The 21,366-nt window shown below is 26.1% G+C and overlaps 1 protein-coding gene across 1 annotated transcript; it reads left to right on the top strand.

The window, feature by feature from the left end:
- Positions 1–35: 35 nt before the first annotated feature.
- Positions 36–10,364, top strand: LOC129958065 (acireductone dioxygenase-like). Its single transcript, XM_056070235.1, has 4 exons — positions 36–338; positions 5,030–5,149; positions 8,096–8,275; positions 10,102–10,364. The coding sequence occupies exons 1-4, from the start codon at positions 216–218 to the stop codon at positions 10,219–10,221; spliced, it is 543 nt and encodes a 180-aa protein (XP_055926210.1). The 5' UTR covers positions 36–215; the 3' UTR covers positions 10,222–10,364.
- Positions 10,365–21,366: the final 11,002 nt, after the last annotated feature.

Genomic DNA, 21,366 nt, shown 5'->3' with positions numbered 1-21,366 from the left:
GTTTTTAAATAGTTCTTTTATAACTTTTTAAAAATCTGCATGAAGCTTAAGCAATTCTTTGTTGAAATAATTATAAAATTATTGTGCAATGTGTCCTTGATCTTTGATGTGAAGCATTTATATCTTGACAACCTTTGAGTTATCAGATCAATCTTCTATTGACAGCTTAGTATCTATGAACTACACAGTTGCGCCTTTTCATATTGTCTTCCAAAATGCCTGAAGCCTGGTACATGGATGAATCCTCAGAAGACCCAAGAACTGAACATCATTTAAATCCTCCTCAGTTTATCCCAATCGAAAATTTGTATGATTTGTCGGGAGTAGAATATTGGCGAGTGAGTCTATTTTAATATGTTGATCTTTAACCTGCACGAAATTTCTAGAATGCAATTTTTAACCTGCCATATGTTTGCCAATAAAATAGCTGCAGGTTAGCTGATAGTTGCAAAATTTCATAAAATTATATGTTGGAGAAATACCGCATTTTACAGTAAAAACTTATTGTTATTAAAAGAATGTAGCATTAATTTTTATTTGATTGGATGTTGTTTTTGCGATTTTTATTTAAACAGTCGTTTAGCTGGAATTTTTGTTAAATTTTTAAAGAAATTTTATTTCACAGCAATTTAATTTAAATTACTCAATCTTTTAGTTGAATTTAAATTTTTATATGAGTGTTGTGATGAATTTCCTTAATTGGGTTTTGATGCAATGATTATTCCATTTTGTGTGATAGCATTACATGAGAATTTTAACTAAGTAATGTAGTAAAATTTTGTTCATATGTCACTTTAATATTAAGTTTTAACTGGAGATTTATTTCTAAGTTTGCGGGAGATAGAGTTTGTATCATTAATATGCATCCTTAATTTTTTAGTTAAAATTTATGGTGTAATATTTTTTTATTTATGTTCTAATGACTATAACTTTAAAATTTATATTTGTTAAATGATGAGCTGTTAGAAAAAACGTATATGATTTATATAATATGTAATATTATTTATATATTTATTATATAGTAATTATAATAATGGAAAAAACTATCTGTTTAGAATAAAGAAAGTTATAATTGCCCCTTTCTTATTTCTTTTAATTTAAAAATAGGGGGAAAATGTGGAAAAAGCTTTGGGGACTGATTATTCCTATGAAGTTCGGTAATTTGAAATATTTTAAATGCATAAAAATTTTCATAAATGTCACATCTTGATGAAATGATTCCTAACTTTTTAAACTTTATAACATGTTTAAAAGTAACTTGTCACTGTTATATGGCGAGTCATTATAATTCTAAAGAATATCAATGTAAAACTCAGAAGATAACTCAGAATGGAAATTATATGAATTCTGTATCAATTGTAAGTTAAAGAATAAGATTTAAAATAGTTTAGTAAATTGAATGAAGAAATATTCAACAAATCAAAATAGATCAATTTTAACGGTACATGAAAAACTACATATTGATGTTGGATTACATGCATTAAAGAAAAAATTAGATAAGTTGATTCATTTAAATTATGTAAAAGTTTTATTTTTATCATTGATTTCATTTTATATATATTGGAAGCTGTATGTAAAAGTTTTTTTATACATTGGAACCCCCAGCTGTAATCTGTAGCAGAACTAGATTAAGCCTAGTAGGATTATATAGACAAATCTGTCTGCACCCCCCTCCCTTTTCCCCACCTTAATTCTCAAAATACAATATATATATGTAATGATATTTTAAAATCATTACATATATATAATGATATTTTAAACTTTAATTTCAATTCTAATTAATTTCTAAAGTTTTATCTTAATTTGGCCCATATTAACTCCATTCTAAAATATTGTCTTATTTCCTGATCCCATTCCACTTTTTCTACTTAATTAATTCAAGAGAAGCTTTGTAAAAATGCTTGCATTTGCACTTTTACACTCTCTGCTTGAAGGGATAGAAAAATGCCCAGCAAGCACATTCTTTTAAAAAGATCCATGTGTTTCCCTTATCAGAATCGCCATGTGTGAGAAATCCCTATCAGAAACTTAATAGTATATATGCAATGTGAAAAAATATTTTTACTGTTAATATCTCATGTTATATAAAACCACGGATAATTTATTTCTCTCTCTTCTTGCCTTTTTTACTCTTGTACCACACAGAGAGCAGACGTGCCTTGTCCGCACCTCTTGTAAATAAATTATGCCTTGCTGGGATAGAACTTAAAAAATTCAATGTCTCTTCTCTGTCTTCAAATCTGTCTTCTGCTTCATAAAAAAATATACTTATATATATATATACTTTAATTTCATATTTATATTTTTGAAGTGAAAATGTATATTATCAATAATTGAATTTCTGTTATCTTTTTTAAATTAATTAATTATTAATTTATTTCAAATTTATGTTCTTATGTTTATCATTATTAAAAATAATAATTGAAAATTTGTTATTTAATTAAATATTTAAAATTATTGAGATACATAAATATTTTTCAGTAGAAGATTTTTTTTTAAGTAAAAATTTTTGCAATAAGCCAAAAAAAAAGTATATTTAATTTTAAGGTAAATGGTAAAAAGATATCAACTTTTTAACAGATTCTAGATACTCTTTAATTAGGGGATCAGATTTAAATTTAAAAAAAAACAGTATTATTTTGAAAAATTATGAAAATTTATATTTTATATTTGATTTTTCATTATATTAGGTATAATTTCATATCTAACTTCTCTCCATTTTTTAATACAAACTTTGTTAAAAATATTGTAGACTTTTTTTTATTTTTTATAATACATCATGTTTATTGGCTATAATAGCCAGAGAGCTTAGAGTTCCTTGAATTGTTGATAATATATAAAATTTTTCAGTAGTTTTTGTTTTAATAAACTTTGTTAACTTCTTGTATCAGTGACCATAAGACATCTGCAAATTTTATATTGCTGTCATTACATTCAATAAAGCCGAGTGTATCATATTATCATGCGTCAGATTATAAGAATCCATTGCAGAAACTACTTTTTCTTCAGGTTTTATGAAAAATTTTAACATAAATTATATGAAAAGTATTATTTCATCACCAAACTCATATTCCTCTGGATAATATTTTTAAAATTTATGAACAGCTTGTTTAATTTTGACTCTGGTTCTTTTTGGAAAAACAACTGAAAATCCAAATATAATATTATTTTTTCTATATATATATATATGCTCTGAAAGTTCTAAGCATAGTATATCCAACATAGACAAATATATTAGCTATTAGTAGATAGCTGTATGTATCAGTAGATAATTAGTTATCAGCTAATTAATATAGACTATATGTTAATCGGCTTTTCTTTATCTATAATGCCTTCAAAATGTTCAGGTTTTTTTTTTTCTTTGTTTGTCAACTTCATTGCTGTATTAAGCAACATTTATTTCATTTGCCTTCTCATAATTGTCACATATATATTTTCTGATATTAAACATAACATAAAATGTTGTCATAGAATGATTTAAAAATATGTGTTGTTCTTTAAAAATATTTAACCTTTTTAGTTTCTCATGTACAAAGAGAAAGTATTACAATTGTTAAAAATTCAAACTGAAGATTTTGATGAATCTTCAGGTTTTAGATATCCCTAATTCAGAAAAATACGTTTTTGGGGTTATAATTGTGCGTTCATCTATCTATGACCATGGCAACTCAGAACCATTTTCAGCTAGGCGGGTAAAATTTGGTAAACAGGCTTAATATAAAATTTTTAAATTTCTATTAAATATTTAACAACATTCTTTCTGAGAAAGTCTGACTATGGAAATACAGGTAAAAACAATAATTACAAAATGTATAGAGCTAGATAAATAATAATTGCTGCACAAATTTAATTCTTAAAATATAGGCCCAAATTAAATTTGAGATCAAATCCATCTATGGATTGATTGTCTATGCTTTTGGAAACATGTGAATGTACTAATTCAAAAATTCACAACTTGGGTAAATGAAATTTGGTTCCTAATATGAGCACCTAAAGTGTATAGATTCTCATCAATTTTAAACTAAATTTGTCAAAGAATGCATCAAAATACATATGCGGTTTTCTGATACTTGTGTATTAATTGCTCCTCAAAATCATCAAATTTGCTCAATTATATGTTTTTTCAAAATTTTCTTTCCACAGTAGCATGCAGTTAATGCATAAGTACCAGTTTTGTTTACCATAAAGCTCAGAGCAGTTATGTGAGGGCCTCTGAAACTAAAAATCTGTGCAGTCAGGATACTCATTATTTTAAATAATGTCCAAAATTTTATGCTGGGGGGGGACATCTACACATTTATCGAGGAGTATGTAAGAAAATTTCAGGATGTGATATTTATAAATCATTTGATGTGTTTTCAAAATAGCTGATGCTGTAAAAAATACAACAATGCTTATTTTCAACTGACAAAAAGAATACAAAGTTCCCAAGCATTTTTTTTTTTTCAAGCTGTGAATAACTCATATAATTTTCATAAGATTGTGAGCATTCTAAAATTCCCTGAAACAATTTATGATTTGAATAATGCAATTATTAAATTATATATAATAGGCATCTATATTTAAAGAGGCTAAAACTTTGACATTTAAAGAATAAAGATGTTTCATTGTTTAAATATAATTCACTGAACTGAACTGATTGCCAATTTCCTTCTTGAATCTAAATATTATTTGTTGTGGGAAAACTTTGTTAACTAGTTGCAAAGAATGAAAGAAACTAAATACTAAAAAAAGTACATCAGAAAAAAAAAGGTTAAAATCTACAGCTATTAAATACTTAGTATTAAATGTTAGTATTCATGGATTCACCTTTTTAGAAAACTTCTCCTCTTTTCTTTCTCTGTTAAATGACACAGATCATCCGTATATTTTTTGTAGTATAAATTTTGATGAAAGTTATTTATTTGTAAAAGTAAATAGAACTTTATGCTACTGACAATTTATTTTATTTTGAAATGTGTAGCTACTAGACATTTTTTGTAGATATATTTTTGCATATTTAATATTTAATTCATATTATATATTCTAGATTGATGTTGACAATCTTGATAAAGAAGAACAATATACTGAATTGAGAAAAAACAGGGGCTATGATTATGAAGATTTAGTTGAAATTTCAAAGGATACCTTGCCTGAGTATGATGAAAAGGTAAAGCTTTTTTTTTTAAATTGTAAAGCATGGTTTCATATTTTGTTTGGTGCGTTATTTTGTTTATATCTTTTACTATTGTTGTTACTTGTATATATTCTAGATCATACTTAACAAGGGCAGCTTTTGTATAGGCATTTTTAAAACTGTAGTATCTGCTGCTCTTTTTTCATTGTATAAATTAAATCGCTAATATATTTAATTTTGCACATAACATTTAACATTTTTAACCATTGGAAGTATGTTTCTTTGTGTTATGAAAAGACTTTGTGACGAATTGCATTTTCTCTCCATCCTAGTTTTCTTCTTTTGTGCATATGTGATAACAAAGCATAATCCCACCCCCCTCCTGCCAGAACTTTCAACTGAATAAGAGACAATATTAAAATGGAATGTAGTTCCAGAGATGTTATAAATGGGTTTTAAACATTTTTCAACCGTGAAAAATGTTTTATGGTAAGAAAATTTCAAAATAGCTAAAAAAAAAAAAAAAAAAAAATAAAAAATAAAAATAAAAATGAAAGAATGTTAATGAAAATTTAATTAAATTTGTGTGAAATTCTTTAAATAAAAATGATTTTTTAATAATTTTTATTTATGAAGAAGAATCTAAAAGAAGGCACTTTCAAAATTTCTTTTATCCTATTATTATTCTATATAATCTCCTTTTTTTTTTTACTGTAACTCAATTGTTTAAGGCATGGTAATTTCAAGGAACACAAATTCCTAATAATTTACAATTTTATGTCTGTATATAAATTTTGCAGCATTCATGTAAATATATATAATTAAGTTACCTCAATTTAAGAAAATCAGTCTTTCATTTGCATGTTCTTACTTTCTTTGAAAAGTGTCTTCCCTTTCGATGTTTGAAGACTAATCAGTAAATCTCCATGTTCAATCAAAGCTAAGCCAATCTGTTCCTTATGATGTGACATATATGTAGTTCACTTGATATTTTGTCTAGGCTCAGTATTGTGTGGCTAAATGCTATTTTGAGACACATGTGCTCTGTACAGAAAACCTTGTTCAAATATTGCCAATATATGTTTAGAAATTGATTCATTCACAAAAAATATTTATTCTGTGAAGAAATACTCATTTAAATGATAATTATTAAGCAAGTAAACATAATAACAATATAGAATGTGACAGATATTTTTATTATATTTTGAGGAGCATATCATGGACCAGAATAGTTACATGCATCTGTAGTGATTCCATTAAATAAAAATGATGCAGATATATCAAATTGGATTGTACCAAAAAGGATTAAAAATTAGAGCACTCCTATGATTATATTGCACAGCACTTATTTCTTTTATTGGAGTCATTTTTAACTATGCAATTTTTTTACAGATACTCTAATAAGTTGTATTGCTTATTCAGAGGTTTCAATTTTATTTCCTCTTTTCCTAAACTGTCAATTTCGTTTCCAACCTGACCTCTTAAAAGATTCTGTTCAAACCCTACAAAATATAGATTTAAGTTCGATTTTGAGTTTGAGCTTAACTTCATGTTTATTTATTTCTCCAAATTTATCATATAAAATGTCATTATATTCATCAAAAATTTCATTTAAATTTCTTCTACTTGTAACTGTAATTGCCTTAATAGTGTACTAATCCAAATTGTGTTTATAAAGTCATTCATGAATAAAAATTATTTCCAAGTTTTCCTCAACAAGATACAGATTCAAATTCAAAATTTGATTCTCATAGTCATCTTTTATAGTGACATACACCATGAGATTCAGTAGGTCATCCATAAGTTAAAAAAAATATGTTGATAAATTGAATTTATTTATTTGATTTTCCCCTTCATTCTTTACACTCATTGCAGTGGCTGCTTCTTCCATATCTAATTCTAAAGAAATATATTTGTTCTCAATTTTCAAATGATTCCCTAGAATTTAATCTGAATAATGAAGTGTTCTCCTCACCACCCCATTTCACTTCTATCTTTTAATTTGGCTTGTTTTTGATGCACCTGTTTCATTTAAGCTTTTTGAGCTGCAAAACATGCCCAATGGATGTGCCTGATTCTTCAACAAAAATTATATTTGCGTGAAACAAATACTGATTTCTCTTGAAGATTATTTGTGCCTGTATACCATGAGCAAAATATGGGTTTACTTTACTTGACAACAAAATTTGACTCCCCCCCCCATTTTGATTCCTGCTAAAATTACCTTTATTTCTTTTTCGATAATATCATTTTCTCCTTTAAGAGCTTTTTCTCATAGTCAATGTAATGTCTGATGTTTTTTTGAGACCATTGTTATCATAGCAGTAACTAATCTAATATAATTTTATCGTGTAACGCAGTAACTAAAACATTGCACAACTTAATATACAACATACTGTTATCATTATCACAATTTATGGTAAGTACTCCGAGTTCCACAATATGAGTATTTTTACTATTCCTCCTTGTTCTGCCTTCAATTTATAAACTTGTGGTGGGAATGTGTGATTCATTGCTTTATTGTTTAACTTTTTTATTAAAATGTTGGTTATGAAAATAAATATTTTTTTCTTAACAATAACAAAAGCTTTCAATAAAAATATCTGTTTTAAACTGAAGATAAGTAGATATTATAGCACATAGGTAGCAATAATTCTCATTTGTGTGATCTGTTAATGTTTTCTCCACTGATATACATATTTTTGTTTAACACTAAAGTAATATATAAAAAAGCATGAAATACTTTTTGATTCCATTTCAAAATATGGTCAGCAACATCTTTATCAGATAACACAGGTTTCATGTCCATAAATGTGATTTTTTAAAGAATTTCTTGTTCTGTCAATATATATTCCAAATATTGGTAAAATGAATTTTTTTGCTAGAATTTATTTTAAATGATCTGAAGAATATGTGAAAGTTCAGAAAAATATACAAAAGTGAAGTTTATTATTGTGACTGAGTTTGTTATTTTTACAGATCAAAGCATTTTATACGGAACATCTGCATACAGATGAAGAAATACGTTTGTTCCTAAAGGGCAGTGGATATTTTGATGTTCGGGATAAGAATGATAAATGGATTCGTATTAAAGCTGCAAAAGGCGATCTTCTTGTTTTACCTGCTGGGATTTACCACAGATTTACTCCTGACAATAATGTATGTATAATTATATCCTCACATCAGTGACAAATACTATTATTTAATAGTTGTAAAAAATACCTGTAGCTATAAAAATAATATGTATAGGGTAATTAGTAAAAGCCCTTAAATTAAAAAAGTGCTTTTAAAAGGGCTTTTGATTACAGCGTTGTTAGCGGCGAAATAAGGAAGTTGTGAAAAATAAAACGAAGGAAATTTTAAAAAGGCCCAGTTAAAAGAATGTGCGCTATACCATAATAAAAACACAAGAAAAAGTTTCACAGATTTATCTGTAAAATTAGTGAAGTAATTGCAGTTAAATTATGAATATTCCATGATGTAAATAAAAGGATTAGTCTAAAGTTGTAAAATGTATTCGCCAGTATTGAGTTAAACACTAGAAAAGTGAAATTTAAGCAGTGGAGAAAGCAAAATAAATAATAATAATAATAATAATCTGAAAAATGCACTTTGGCAGGGGTTTCTGAGGATGCTTTTTTCAGTTTTTAGGACTAACCCTTTTTTAGGTAACAGAAAATTCATAATTTTAATTGCAAATATCACCACCAGTTTTACAAATAACTTCATGAAGCTTTTTCCTGTACGTTTATTATGGAATAGTGTACATTTTTCTAACTGTACATCTTGGCCGATCTCCTTTATTTTATGAGTTATTTTTTGTAAGTTCCTTATTTTGCCAGTAATAGCTCTGTAACCTCTCTCAGTAAATTCAGTACAATCGCTTTACTGTAAGTACACATTATTTACTGAATATCTCAAAAGAGAGGCAAGTTCATTTGCTGGTAAATGATTTTGAACAAGATAAGACTGCACGAGAAAGGACTTTCCTTTTGCCAAATTGATGAAAGACTGGATATAAAAACGGTGCTGCTGTGTTCAATTGCTGACAGGTTTGCATGCATCTTTCAGTTTATAATATAACATCTACAAGGATTTCTGAGAAACATTTACAAGTTGCTTTTCATGTGTTTTTCATTTATTTATGATTTTAAATATCATTTATTTAATACATTGTTGTAATAGATATATTGATTTATTTTCTTTGCCTTGATGTAATTCCTTTTAGTTGTTGGAATTTTTTTTCTGTTAATGTTTTCTGTTTGTGTCATAATGAGAAAGGAATTTCCCCCAATTTTGTATGTAAGGATTAATATATATATACATTTATATTGTTTTAGGCTAAGTAGATCTAAACATATTTAATATCAAACTCACTTAAATTAAAATTTTTCCTTATTAATAGATTTGTATTTTCCTTGATGTGTGTTTTCGTAAACCAAGTTTGATTTCTTTTGATTGAGTTAATACGTCCAAAATTTCTAAATATTTGTCCGTGGAATCAATAACTCATTTGAAGTTGCATTTCATTTCATGAAGATTCTATAAAATAGCAGGTTTACTACTTTATTCCTAATTGTTATGAAAAATTTTAAAAAAGAATAAAATACACACATTTTTGTATATTGAAATATTTTTTCTTATTTATATTTATCTTTTTATTATAAGCATTATGCATTTTCCTGGCTCCTTTTTTTATTATTAAAAAGGGTTAGCAAACAAAATTATTCCCTTAGAAAATCATAATAGAAATTAGTGAAGTTAACTTATTTTTCTGCATTTATCATCAATTACAAATAGAACTTGAATTTGGCAGTTAATGAATATACATATATATATGACGATGTTACAGACAAGGAAGCAAAGTGAAATTGTATTAACTTTATTTTTAATGGCAGATTAGTAATTTATATTTTCAGATAAATCAATGACATTTATTTTCTGTATTAAAAATTCTTTTATTGATGCATTGCTGTCTGTTTTAGAACTATGCCAAGGTAATGAGGCTCTTCTGTGGAACACCGGTCTGGAAAGCTTATAATCGTCCTGCTGATGATAATCCTGCAAGAGTAAAATACTTGAACACTATTGCTGCTTCAACATAATTATAAAGTAAATTGGCTTGGAAAAACATCCTGATTGATGATTATTTTGTATAAAATTTTCTGTTAAATTTCAATATAATTTTATGGGGTGAAGGGGGATGGAATACAATTGAGATGAATAAATTTTATTTTGTTAAAAAAAATCTGATCAAAATTTTTTATTAAATTGTTGAAAAATTCTATGTGAAAACAGTTTAGTGTTTTTAGTGAATGTTCATCTATAATTTTGCTGTTATAAGATTGTTTAAAATTCATTTGCATTTTATTAAAAGAATGTTCAGCTAAGAAACAGTTGTCAAGCTTTTACATGGAGATAAACATTTCAACAATTCATTGATTATTATAAAACTATTACAGAATAAACCAAAAATAATTCTAGACCTATCAAATATATCATATCAGTTACTCATTAAAGTTTACATTTCTTATGTGTCTGAAAATAAGAAACTACTGGGTTGCGTAAGAGCCGTAGATATCAAACTCTAAATTTTTTTTAATTAATTGAAAGATTAAATTGCTGACTTTTTATTCGAAAATGGTTGTTTACTGCAATCCGAATTTTTTTTTATTTATTTTTTATTATTATAGGATTTTTCTAAAAAAGATCCAATCATAGATTTTTAGTAATAGATATAAATTAAATATCCTTTACTTTTTACAATGCATTTGTTGATTCAATAAATTAAAACCGAGTTTTGGTTATTATTAAAGACAAAGTGTACATACATTGATATATATAATCCTGAAGCAAATAATTTCCTTTTCAGTAATGTACAATTAGTGAAGTTCTTTTCAGTAATTCTATTGAAAAGGTTATTGTTTCAGAAGAATTCTAGAAATATTACCACTCGATTTCCAAAATTTCCACAATCCAACCCAAAATAATTAACAATTTAGCTACCATTTAAGCAAACTATATCATAAGAGATGCTCTAACATTAAATATCTTGTAATTCTACCAGAATATTGGAATTTATTGCATTTTATTAAAAAAAAATTCATCTAAGAAACAGTTGTGAAGCTTTTAGATAAAACAAGGAGATAAACATTTCAAAAATTATTTGATTATTATAAAACTATTACAGAATAAACCAAAAAAATATTTTCAGACCTATGAAATATATCATAGCAGTTACTCGTTAAAGTTTACATTCTTATGTGTCTGAAAATAAGAAACTACTGGGTTGAGTAAGAATCATAGATATCAAACTCTAAAATTTCTTAATTAATTGAAAGAATAAATTGCTGACTTTTTATTCAAAAATGGTTGTTTACTGCAATCCAAAACTTTTTTTTTCATTATAGGATTTTTAAAAAAAAGATCCAATCATAGATTTTTAGTTAATAGATATAAATTAAGTATCCTTTGCTTTTTACAATGCATTTGTTGATTCAATAAATTAAAACTGAGTTTTGGTTATTCCTAAAAAGATATGCATACGCCGATATATATAATCCAAAAGCAAATAATTTCCTTTTCAGTAATGTACAATCAACAAAGATTTTTCAGTAATTCTATTGAAAAGGTTGTTGATTAAGAATAATTCTAGAAATATTGCCACTCCATTTCCAGAATTTCCACAACATAACCGAAAATAATTAACAATTTAGCTACGATTTAAGCAAACTATATCATAAGAGATGCTGCAAGATTAAATATATTGTTGTTCTACTGGAATATTGGAATACATACTAAGATGATGTTAATTGATTTCGTTAAGTGTATTTCAAAGTGGAATCAATGAAATAATTTTAATTTATAAATTTTATTTTAATCCATAAGATTTTATATTTATTTAACTTCAGTTTGTTTTTATGATTCCTTATTAAATACTTCAAAATCTCACAAAATTTATATTTACTGACTTTAAATTAACTTTTAAGTGACTGATGCATGATGTGAGAGTCTTCTTGATTAGAAAATTCCTGGATTCAATTCTTTGTTGCCCCGAAGATCCATCACAGGTGTTAACTTAGTATGCATTAAATTTCATATCCATGTCAAATTTCTCTTGTTGATGTGGACTAAATGCTTACTGAATGGGGTGCAATATCATCAGTTGCCATTCTTATGATTTCATCATGTTCTAAATTATCCATTTCATTTCCTTTAAATTATCCATTACAAGAGCCTTTGTAAAATTTAAGAGTAGGATTTTATTTAAGCAAATCCAAATTCATTTTTTTCATCCTGAAGAATTTACTTGGCATTAAATTTTGAATGTTTTTTGTGCGAATCTTGATTAGTGAAAAAATGTTAAGTGTGTCGGCCCTGTTTGTTACCATAATGTTTTCTGTGTCAGTTATTCTAGAGCTTTTTATAATTTTTCAAAATAAAGCAGGTATTTGTACCATCCATCATAAAAATATTCGGACATTTCTTAATATTCAAAATCTATAAATGTTGACATGAAGCAAAATATATTATTTAATGAAATCATTTACCTTCTTTATATACATGCTAATCGGATTTGCGTCAAACGCTATCTTCATGTTTATTTTCATATCAAATTTTCTGAAGGCAAATCTCCATTTCTCCTCATAGACAGTTCCTCGTATTATGAGATATAAGAAAAATATGCTGGAGGCTGTCTCAATTTACACAAATGTAAGAATATATGTCATTCCTATAAATTTTTTCTTTACTTTTTACAATGCATTAGCTAATTCGATTAATTAATACTGGCACTTTAACTGATCTTAAAACACATAAATGTATTTCAAAATATTTGTCAGAATCTGAATTATATATTTTTATTTTTGCATTCATTTATGGAATGAAAATTAAGAAAAAACAAAGAGATTTAATACTAACAGACGTTCATTGTATTTACTTCTTCATAAATAGTCTTGGATATTCCAATTTGAAATGTACTTCTTTTTCTCAGAATTTTTCTTCTTTATTAAAACTATATTTACAATAGCCAGTGATTTGACATTTCTTTTTTGTTATTATATATATGGTGTTGAGGATATTGAAAAATTTTAATTAATTAATACAAAACAAAGAAAAAATTCTCATCTAACAGCTCATATTATTTCCCTATTAAAATTAAACGAGAAATTGCTGTGAGTTTTGAGTCATGCAAATTTGTGAATTGGGTGTCTCCTTAAACTTGCAATGAATTCATTAGATACGTCTTCTGAAAATATGCTTCACAAAATTGTTCTAGTATGAGAAGATAAATTTTTGTCCCCATAATATCCTCCTAAGCTGATATTACCATTTAGCTACTTGCCGGACATCTAAAAACCAACGATATAATTTTGTGCGATCAATCCGCATTGTGAGATGATAAACTGAGTGGGCAGTAAATTAGCGGGGGTGGGGGGAATATGTACATGAACATTTAAACATGAATTGCATACATTAATTTAAAATTGCATCTGATTCACCAATCCAGGTAATTGCATTAATTTCAAAGTGTCATCCAGTGTTAATATAGTTGTTGAATTTATATAGTATCTTTGTTGTCAGAGAAAAATATTCTGCTAATGATTATATTTTTCTTGATACTCCCAGAACAGCTTGTGTCTATTTTTTTTTTTTTTTAGTCTTTATATGTTACCATGAACTGAAAAAAATAAATAAAATTATATTCTACCATTGCTAATTTTAAGTTGTGATATGAGAACATAAAATAAAATTTGGTTTTACTGAAAGTTGGATTTTTAAATCATAGCTAATTACAAAATGCATTGACAAATTGAAGCATCCAGAATATATATATATAATAAAATAAGCTTCTTGATATAAACTTTCTGTATAAGTATTTTCTATAATATAATTAGAGTTAAGAGTAGATGTTGTTGAATCAGAATTTAAACTCATACATTTTGGACTGATATTTTGCATTTTCTGCAGTTCCAATTTAAAGATACTTATAGCTAGCTAACTTTTATGGCATAAAAATCTCATTCCCAAAACTATCATGTTCTCATATCATAAATACATACACATTTAAGACACTGTCAGGGAACTTCATATGTTTTGCATTTATTTTTCTTTAGACAATTTGTTATAAAATTTCTAAAAATAACTATGCAATGGGAAATTCTTTTTAAAAATATTAAAAATAAAATCTATGTAAAATATTGTAATAATTCATACATAGTTAATTGGGATCTATTTTAGAATGTACCAAGTATTCAAAAATTGATTATTCTAAAATAGTTGCAGTATCCAATTTCAATTTCAAACATTTTTTTAATTATAAAAAGTAACAGATTATGATTTGTGAAAAAATTTTAGATAAATAATTCCTTCTCGCATCTTTCTGTATTTTATTGATTTTTGATTCTCAGATTGTAATTATGGTAGTCATATCTTTCAATTGAAATATTTTTTTATATTATCTATTGTCTTATTCTTCATAAAGTATACAATTTTGCGTAGCATTTTTGTATGTAGTTTGTTCATTTAATATGTATCTTTATTCATTGCTCCTGATAGTATTAATTCCATTCATTAACATTTTACACCCTAAATTATAGCAAAATATAACAATTCAACAGACATATAAAAATTTCATATTAATATTTCAATTTAGTTACATGCTGAGCAATTTGCTTTTTTATTATTTGATTTTTGAAAGTTATTTAGTAAAATCTATATCCAGGACATCTCATATTTGCAATGTCAATGTTTGTTAGACTAACTCAGTAAAATATTCATATGTAAATGCTTTACATTATTATTTTTATAAATTATGAGACTTATATATAATTAAGTAAATGAACAGCAGATTATAGTTGCTATTTTTATTTTAATTACTAACCAATTATCAAAAGAAATGTTTAGTAAGCATTCAGCTAAGCGATGTCCTAAGGATACCAATCTGTAAATATTCTTATTCTGTTCTTTAACACTGTAACATCCCTATATTTTATGTGAATAAATATTTATCAGATATCTATAGGTAAGCATGCTCAATGGCTCCTTCGTTAACTGAGAGTATATTACAAGTTCTATGGTTAGCAACCATTCATACCTGGTTTTGATAATGATTTCCAAGCAAACCGAATGAAAACAAATGTATAATTTTCTTAACCATCTCACAAAATCAGCTGGTATATAAATATTTAAAACAAGTTTTAATCCAAATACTTCCATTCGTATTAACTTTGTTTCCTTGACTTGTTACAACTTTGTGTTCATCCAAATTTATGTGTTCATTTTTTTATCAAGTCATAATATAAAACTATAGAAGTATATTTCTATTCATAGAAAAGAACATATTTTTGTATATATACTAATAAAAAAAAATGGAAATAACTATTTTCATTGTATTCTTTTAATATATTTTATTACATAAGTTTATTCAGTCTCAAAAAGTCCAATACCACAAATTCAGTTTATGAAATGCTGAAATATATTATATGCTTTGTTTCTAATATAACTGCAACGCTAAATTTTTTAATAATTAAATGCAGTAAACCAATAAAAAATTAAATTGCTATCGAATAAAAAAAGTTCCCTGAAAAATTAAAATTTGTGTGTAAGTTAAGTTAAAAAAGTATTTTATTTCTTATGCTATATTCCATATCCATAATATGCTATATTCCATATCCATATATTCCATAATGATAATAAAAAAAGTTGATTGCAATAGATACTTTGTAGAACATCATTATTATTAAAGTTTCTTAAAAATATCTATTAACTATCATTGAGCTAATACCAAGTTCTCAATTCTTGAAAGATGTAGTTCTACAGATTCTCTAGATTATTTAGTATAATTTTAATACATGAGCCAAAATATGGTATGCAGTATTTGACCAAATAATGTGCAGAGTTGTAAGTCATCAAAAGTATTTATGTAAATATCTTTCTATTATCTAATCCCTAAAACAGAACTATAAAAAAAAAAAAACTCATTTATTATATTACTTGTATAAATTTTTTAAAGTTATTTCTATATTTAACTGGAGTCCAAATTTAAAGAAATATTCGTTAATTTGGAAAGAAAAATTCTCTCAGTAAAATTATTAATTCAGTAATTGTAATTAAATTATGCTTAATTTTTTACATGATTGCTAATACACAGATGCCTTTAAACATTTTTTTTTGAATAATCATGCAATAATTTTTAATTGAACATAATTAAAAACTGAATAAATATTTATTGATTCATTAATTGTTAGTAATACCTTAATTCTTATATTTATACTATTGTTGAGATATAAATTATACAGTGCATTAAATCTTGTAAATAATCATGCAAGAATGTATTGTTGAAACCTAGAAATTTATTTTATTAATGCACAAATAATTATATATCAATGATACTTTTGACATATTTCTCTGATAAATTTCAGTAAGAAATAAATTCATTATATTACAATTAGTTTGGTTTTGTACTTTTCTTTTTTATTGTGAATTACCTTTGTTCAATGATATTTTTGTTTGCTGACAATTTGGATTTTTCAGGTTATGCATTTCGTAAATATGCAGCACTATGACAAATTAAGTAAAATCTGTTCTCTTGATAAGGAATATATATATTCTCCCTATTTATATTTTATGGCACAATGAAATTAACCAATATTTTTCAAACAAATTAATAAATATTGCAATTATTCACAAGAGGAAGAAGATAGCATTACTTTATTCTCAAACACTGCAAATAGGATTCTGTGAAACTAAACAGCAATCTGAAAGAAATTACCATCAATACATTTATTTACATTTTATAAAGCTGATGATGAATTTTATTTTCATCACTAAACTGCCTAGTTAAGATGTGAACTTATTAAAGTTTAATCTAAAAATTGTGAAGTAATATAGTGCTATTTATTATCTTTAATTACTATTTTACATGTTGTTCTCCATTTAATTATTATATTACATTGTCAAACCAATAAGAATTTGGCACTTGATATCTGGTTGCATTTTTATTTTCCTGAGTGTTATTGCTTCATTAAAAATCCAGCATTAGTTTCTTACTTAACTATAGACTTATCAGGATATTATATTCATTCTCCTTAACATGACAAAAACAACTGCTGCATGAGTTAGCAAGTAAAATTAATTCTTCCTAAACTATAATTCATTTGCTCTAATTTTTATTTTCTTATATGAATTCTTAGAACTTCATTTCAAAAAATTTATATAATGAAATTATAGGGTGACCATAAAATGACTTTCCCTATTTAGAGGCATTTACAATTAAAACTAATAAATAGAATGAAGCCAAATTCCATTAAAGACAAAAAAAAAAAAAAAAAATCATATAGAGACATATTAGTTCTACTGGAACCAAAACATTAGGATCCCAAAACTCATGTGGAACATTTTCAATATGGCATTCTTCCATTTATACAATATATTGTACTGTCAACTTTTTTGTGTGAAATTTGTTCCCTGCCTCTTCCAGTCTATATATGCAATTTGGTTCCATTCTGTTCATTAGTTCACAGTTGTCTCCAAACAAGGAAATTTATTTTATTCAGTAATGATAATAAAAAAAGTTGATTGCAATAAATATTTTATAGAATGTTATTATTATTAAAGTTTATTAAGTTAAATATTTCGATAAAATGTATATTAATTGTCATTGAGCTATCACCAAGTTCTCAATTCTTGAAAGCAGAAGTTCTACAGATTCACTAGATTGTTTTATAATTATAATACATGAACCAAAATATACTATGTAACATTTAACCAAATAATGTACAGAGTTGTAAGTCATCAATAGTATTTATGCAAATATCTTTATTTGCATTACCCAGTTCATGGAAAGAACTATAAAAAAACTCATTTATTATAATACATGCATAAAATTTTTTAGTCATTTCCATATTTAACTGAAGCCCAAATTAAATTAAATATGCATTAATTTGGAAATAAAAATTCTTTCACTCAATAAATTTATCATTTCAGTAATTGCCACTAAATTATACTTAATTTTCTTATATGATTGCTAGTACATTAACGCATTCATGTCTTTAAGCAGTTTCTTAATTTTTCTTGAATAATCATACAAGAATTTTTAGTAGAACATAATTAAAAACTGAATAAATATTCATTGAATCATTACCTATTATTGATATCTTAATTCTTATATTTTCATTATTGTGGAAATATGAAATATACAATGAATTAAACCTTGTGTAAATAATCATACAAGAATATATTGATGAAATAGAGAAATTTATTTTGTTAATGTACGAATGAAGATATTTAATATGTATTTAATAGTCTCTCATAAATTTCAGTAAGGAATAAATTTATTCCCTTAAAATTGATTTGATTTCGTTCTGTTCTTTTGTAACGTGCATTTCCTTTGTTTGACGATATTTTTGTTTGTTAGCGATTTGTATGTTTCAGATAATACATTTCGTAAATATGCAGCACTATGACAAATAAAAATCTATTATCTTTATAAGGAATATATATATATATATATATAATATAAAAGATAGCATTGCTTTCATTTGTACACTTTTTCATTATTTCTATTATACTGTCAAACCAATATGAATTTGGCTATATTTCTATTTTTCCAAGTGTTATCGCATCATTCAAAATTCAGCATTATTTCGTTATTTAACTATAGACTTTTCAGGATATTATCTTCGTACTCCTTAGCATGAAAAAAGTAACTGCTGCACGATTAGCAAGTAAATTTAATTCTTTAATAACTATAATTTATTTACTCCAATATTTTTATATGAATTCTTAAAACTTCATTTCACCACATTTCAAAAAATTTGTATAATGAAACTACTGGGTGACCATAAAATAACTTTCTCTAACTGGAGGCATCTGCAACTAAGACTAATAAATAGAATGAAGCTAAATTCCAGTAACACTTTTTAGGAGGAAAAAAAATCATTTGGAGACATATTGGTGCTACTAAAACCAAAACATTAGGGTCTCAAAGCTCATGTGGGATATTTTCGATGTGACGTCTTTTTCTTTATATAATATATTGATATGGTAACTTTTTTGTGAAGTTTAGTTCCTTGTGCCTTCCATAGTCTATATATGCAAGTTGGTTTCATTCTGTTCATATCTCACAATGGTCTCCAAACAAGAAATTTACTTTATTGCCTTTCTGTATTTCAATTAATTGTAAATAAATTGACATATTGACAATCTAATAAAGTATTATTTATTGATTCCTATGAATTGTTTGGAATTAATTGGTTCAATAGCCATGTTTGGCTGTGTTGCACCAAATATATTATTCACTTGAAAAATGGCAGTTCTTATATGTATTGAAACTCTGACATGTTGAACGTTTCTTCTATATTTGTATAATGTATTGGTTCAACCTCTGACATTTTATTTTAATCAATATCACCTCTGTTTAAATTATTAATCGGAAAATATAGTAGTTTGATTTCTCTAAAATGGAGGTTTATTACTTTCCTATAATTAAAGTGTCCATAACAGGCAGTAAAATAAAGAATATTCTTACCAACTCTTAATCAATAACACTATTACGTTAATCTTTCAAGGATTTTTGATATTTTGAAATATATTGAGGAAGCTTCAAGTATGGACATGAAACTCTTCATAACATGACTTAGCAGCTAGAAACACAAACCCTGATTTAAAGAGAAACAATATTAAAAATATACTTAAATCCTCCGATATGTTGGCAGGAAATTACATTTAAACAATTTTATGTCACTGAATATAACTTTATGTTTTGTCGTAAGAAAATTGAATTTAAATAGTTTAATATAAAAACACACACCATAAAATGCAATTTTTTTGCAACTTTAAGTCATTGACGGTGGCTAGTAATTTTCAAATAACATTAATTGAGCTGATAAATAAGTGAAAATATTTTAAATATATTTACAACTATTCCATAATTTATACATGATTAATTTATTAAAAAAAATATATCAATAAAACCTGAATTGAAATATGATTTTATTTCATGCTTTAAAATTGTTCATCATATTTTTATAGCTTATTTAATGAGATTTATCTGTTAATTTGTTTTATTTATCTAGATGAGGTTATTAAAAGTTATTTAAAAGTTATTTAAAAATTATAGCTTTGTAATTTACTAGAATTTAACATGCATTTATTTAAAACTACAAAGCATAAGGGTAATATAATGACCAAATAAAAATTAACTTGTTTGAAATGGATAATGATTTGTTTTATTTTCATATTATATATTATGGAACTTAACTATCAATATATCACATTAACTCTTCATTCGCAATGAAATTTATAAGTTTTAGAAAATTTTATATGAGTTATTTATAAAATGCATCACAAGAACAAATTTGTAAACTGCAAAACAATATTTACAAATATAAGAAATAGCGATTTAAAAATAGATTATGATAGAGGGAAATTTAAAGTTAACATTTTTCTCTCGCTATATAACAAACCTGTTTTAAAAAATGATTATCACATGTAGCAATGACAACGTTTTCTCTGGTGCTCAGCGAAACACCGTTATTCACTCGAACCGGAAAAAGTGTTGAGCTACAACTCAGCATTTAAATGACAACACTTAGCCCGGGTGCTCCTCTCGCTCAAATGCTCCTGTGAAAAAGTACGGTTTGCGATGGATTCGCCCATCCCACAGGGATAATTGTTCGATTGAAATGCTAGTCAGCTTCCCGCCACCTCCATATATTCTGCGCTCTCCTGTCGTTTATTGGGTGGACAGCGGAGCAAAATAAGTTACGTCAACAGGGCTCTCCTCATGTGGAATGGTTAGAAGCGGAGGGCAGTTACATAAGTCAGCAAGTTCGCCTCACTCTGATTGGACAAACGCTCATAAAAAAGGAGAATGTCTAGTTTTGCTAATTACACTGTCTTAAAAATATTGAAGATTCTCAAACAGAGAGATGGACAATCGCGGGAGTAAAAAAATGTGAATCATGTCTTTTTGAGGAAATGTTAGAAATATTTATAACTAATGATAAGTATGCGTATTGAGGCTTTTCAAAGGAAAAAAAAAAAAAAAATGTACAAAGCCAAAGGGGAAATGTCGGATATAGAATGAGCTCCGACGAAAATTTCGATTTAAAACAATGAATAATATAGAATTAAAAAACAAAGAAAAAAAGAGAAAACAAAAAACAAACGGAAACATGAAAGCAATTCAACATGCCGGCTGAATATAAGAATATGCGTGGGTGCGATAATTAGTCATGTTAGAGTCC

This window comes from Argiope bruennichi, chromosome X1 (assembly GCF_947563725.1).
Source record: "Argiope bruennichi chromosome X1, qqArgBrue1.1, whole genome shotgun sequence".
NCBI classification, from domain to species: domain Eukaryota; kingdom Metazoa; phylum Arthropoda; class Arachnida; order Araneae; family Araneidae; genus Argiope; species Argiope bruennichi.
This window is presented reverse-complemented; position numbering and strand designations above follow the sequence as displayed.

What these genes read in the sequence shown, in the direction of transcription:
- LOC129958065 (XM_056070235.1), top strand. Translation starts at nt 216, where the DNA reads ATGCCTGAAGCCTGGTACATGGATGAATCCTCAGAAGACCCAAGAACT. An exon ending in CGGGAGTAGAATATTGGCGA is followed by an intron (nt 339 to 5,029) that starts GTGAGTCTATTT and finishes TATATATTCTAG; the next exon opens with ATTGATGTTGACAATCTTGA. An exon ending in GATTTACTCCTGACAATAAT is followed by an intron (nt 8,276 to 10,101) that starts GTATGTATAATT and finishes TGTCTGTTTTAG; the next exon opens with AACTATGCCAAGGTAATGAG.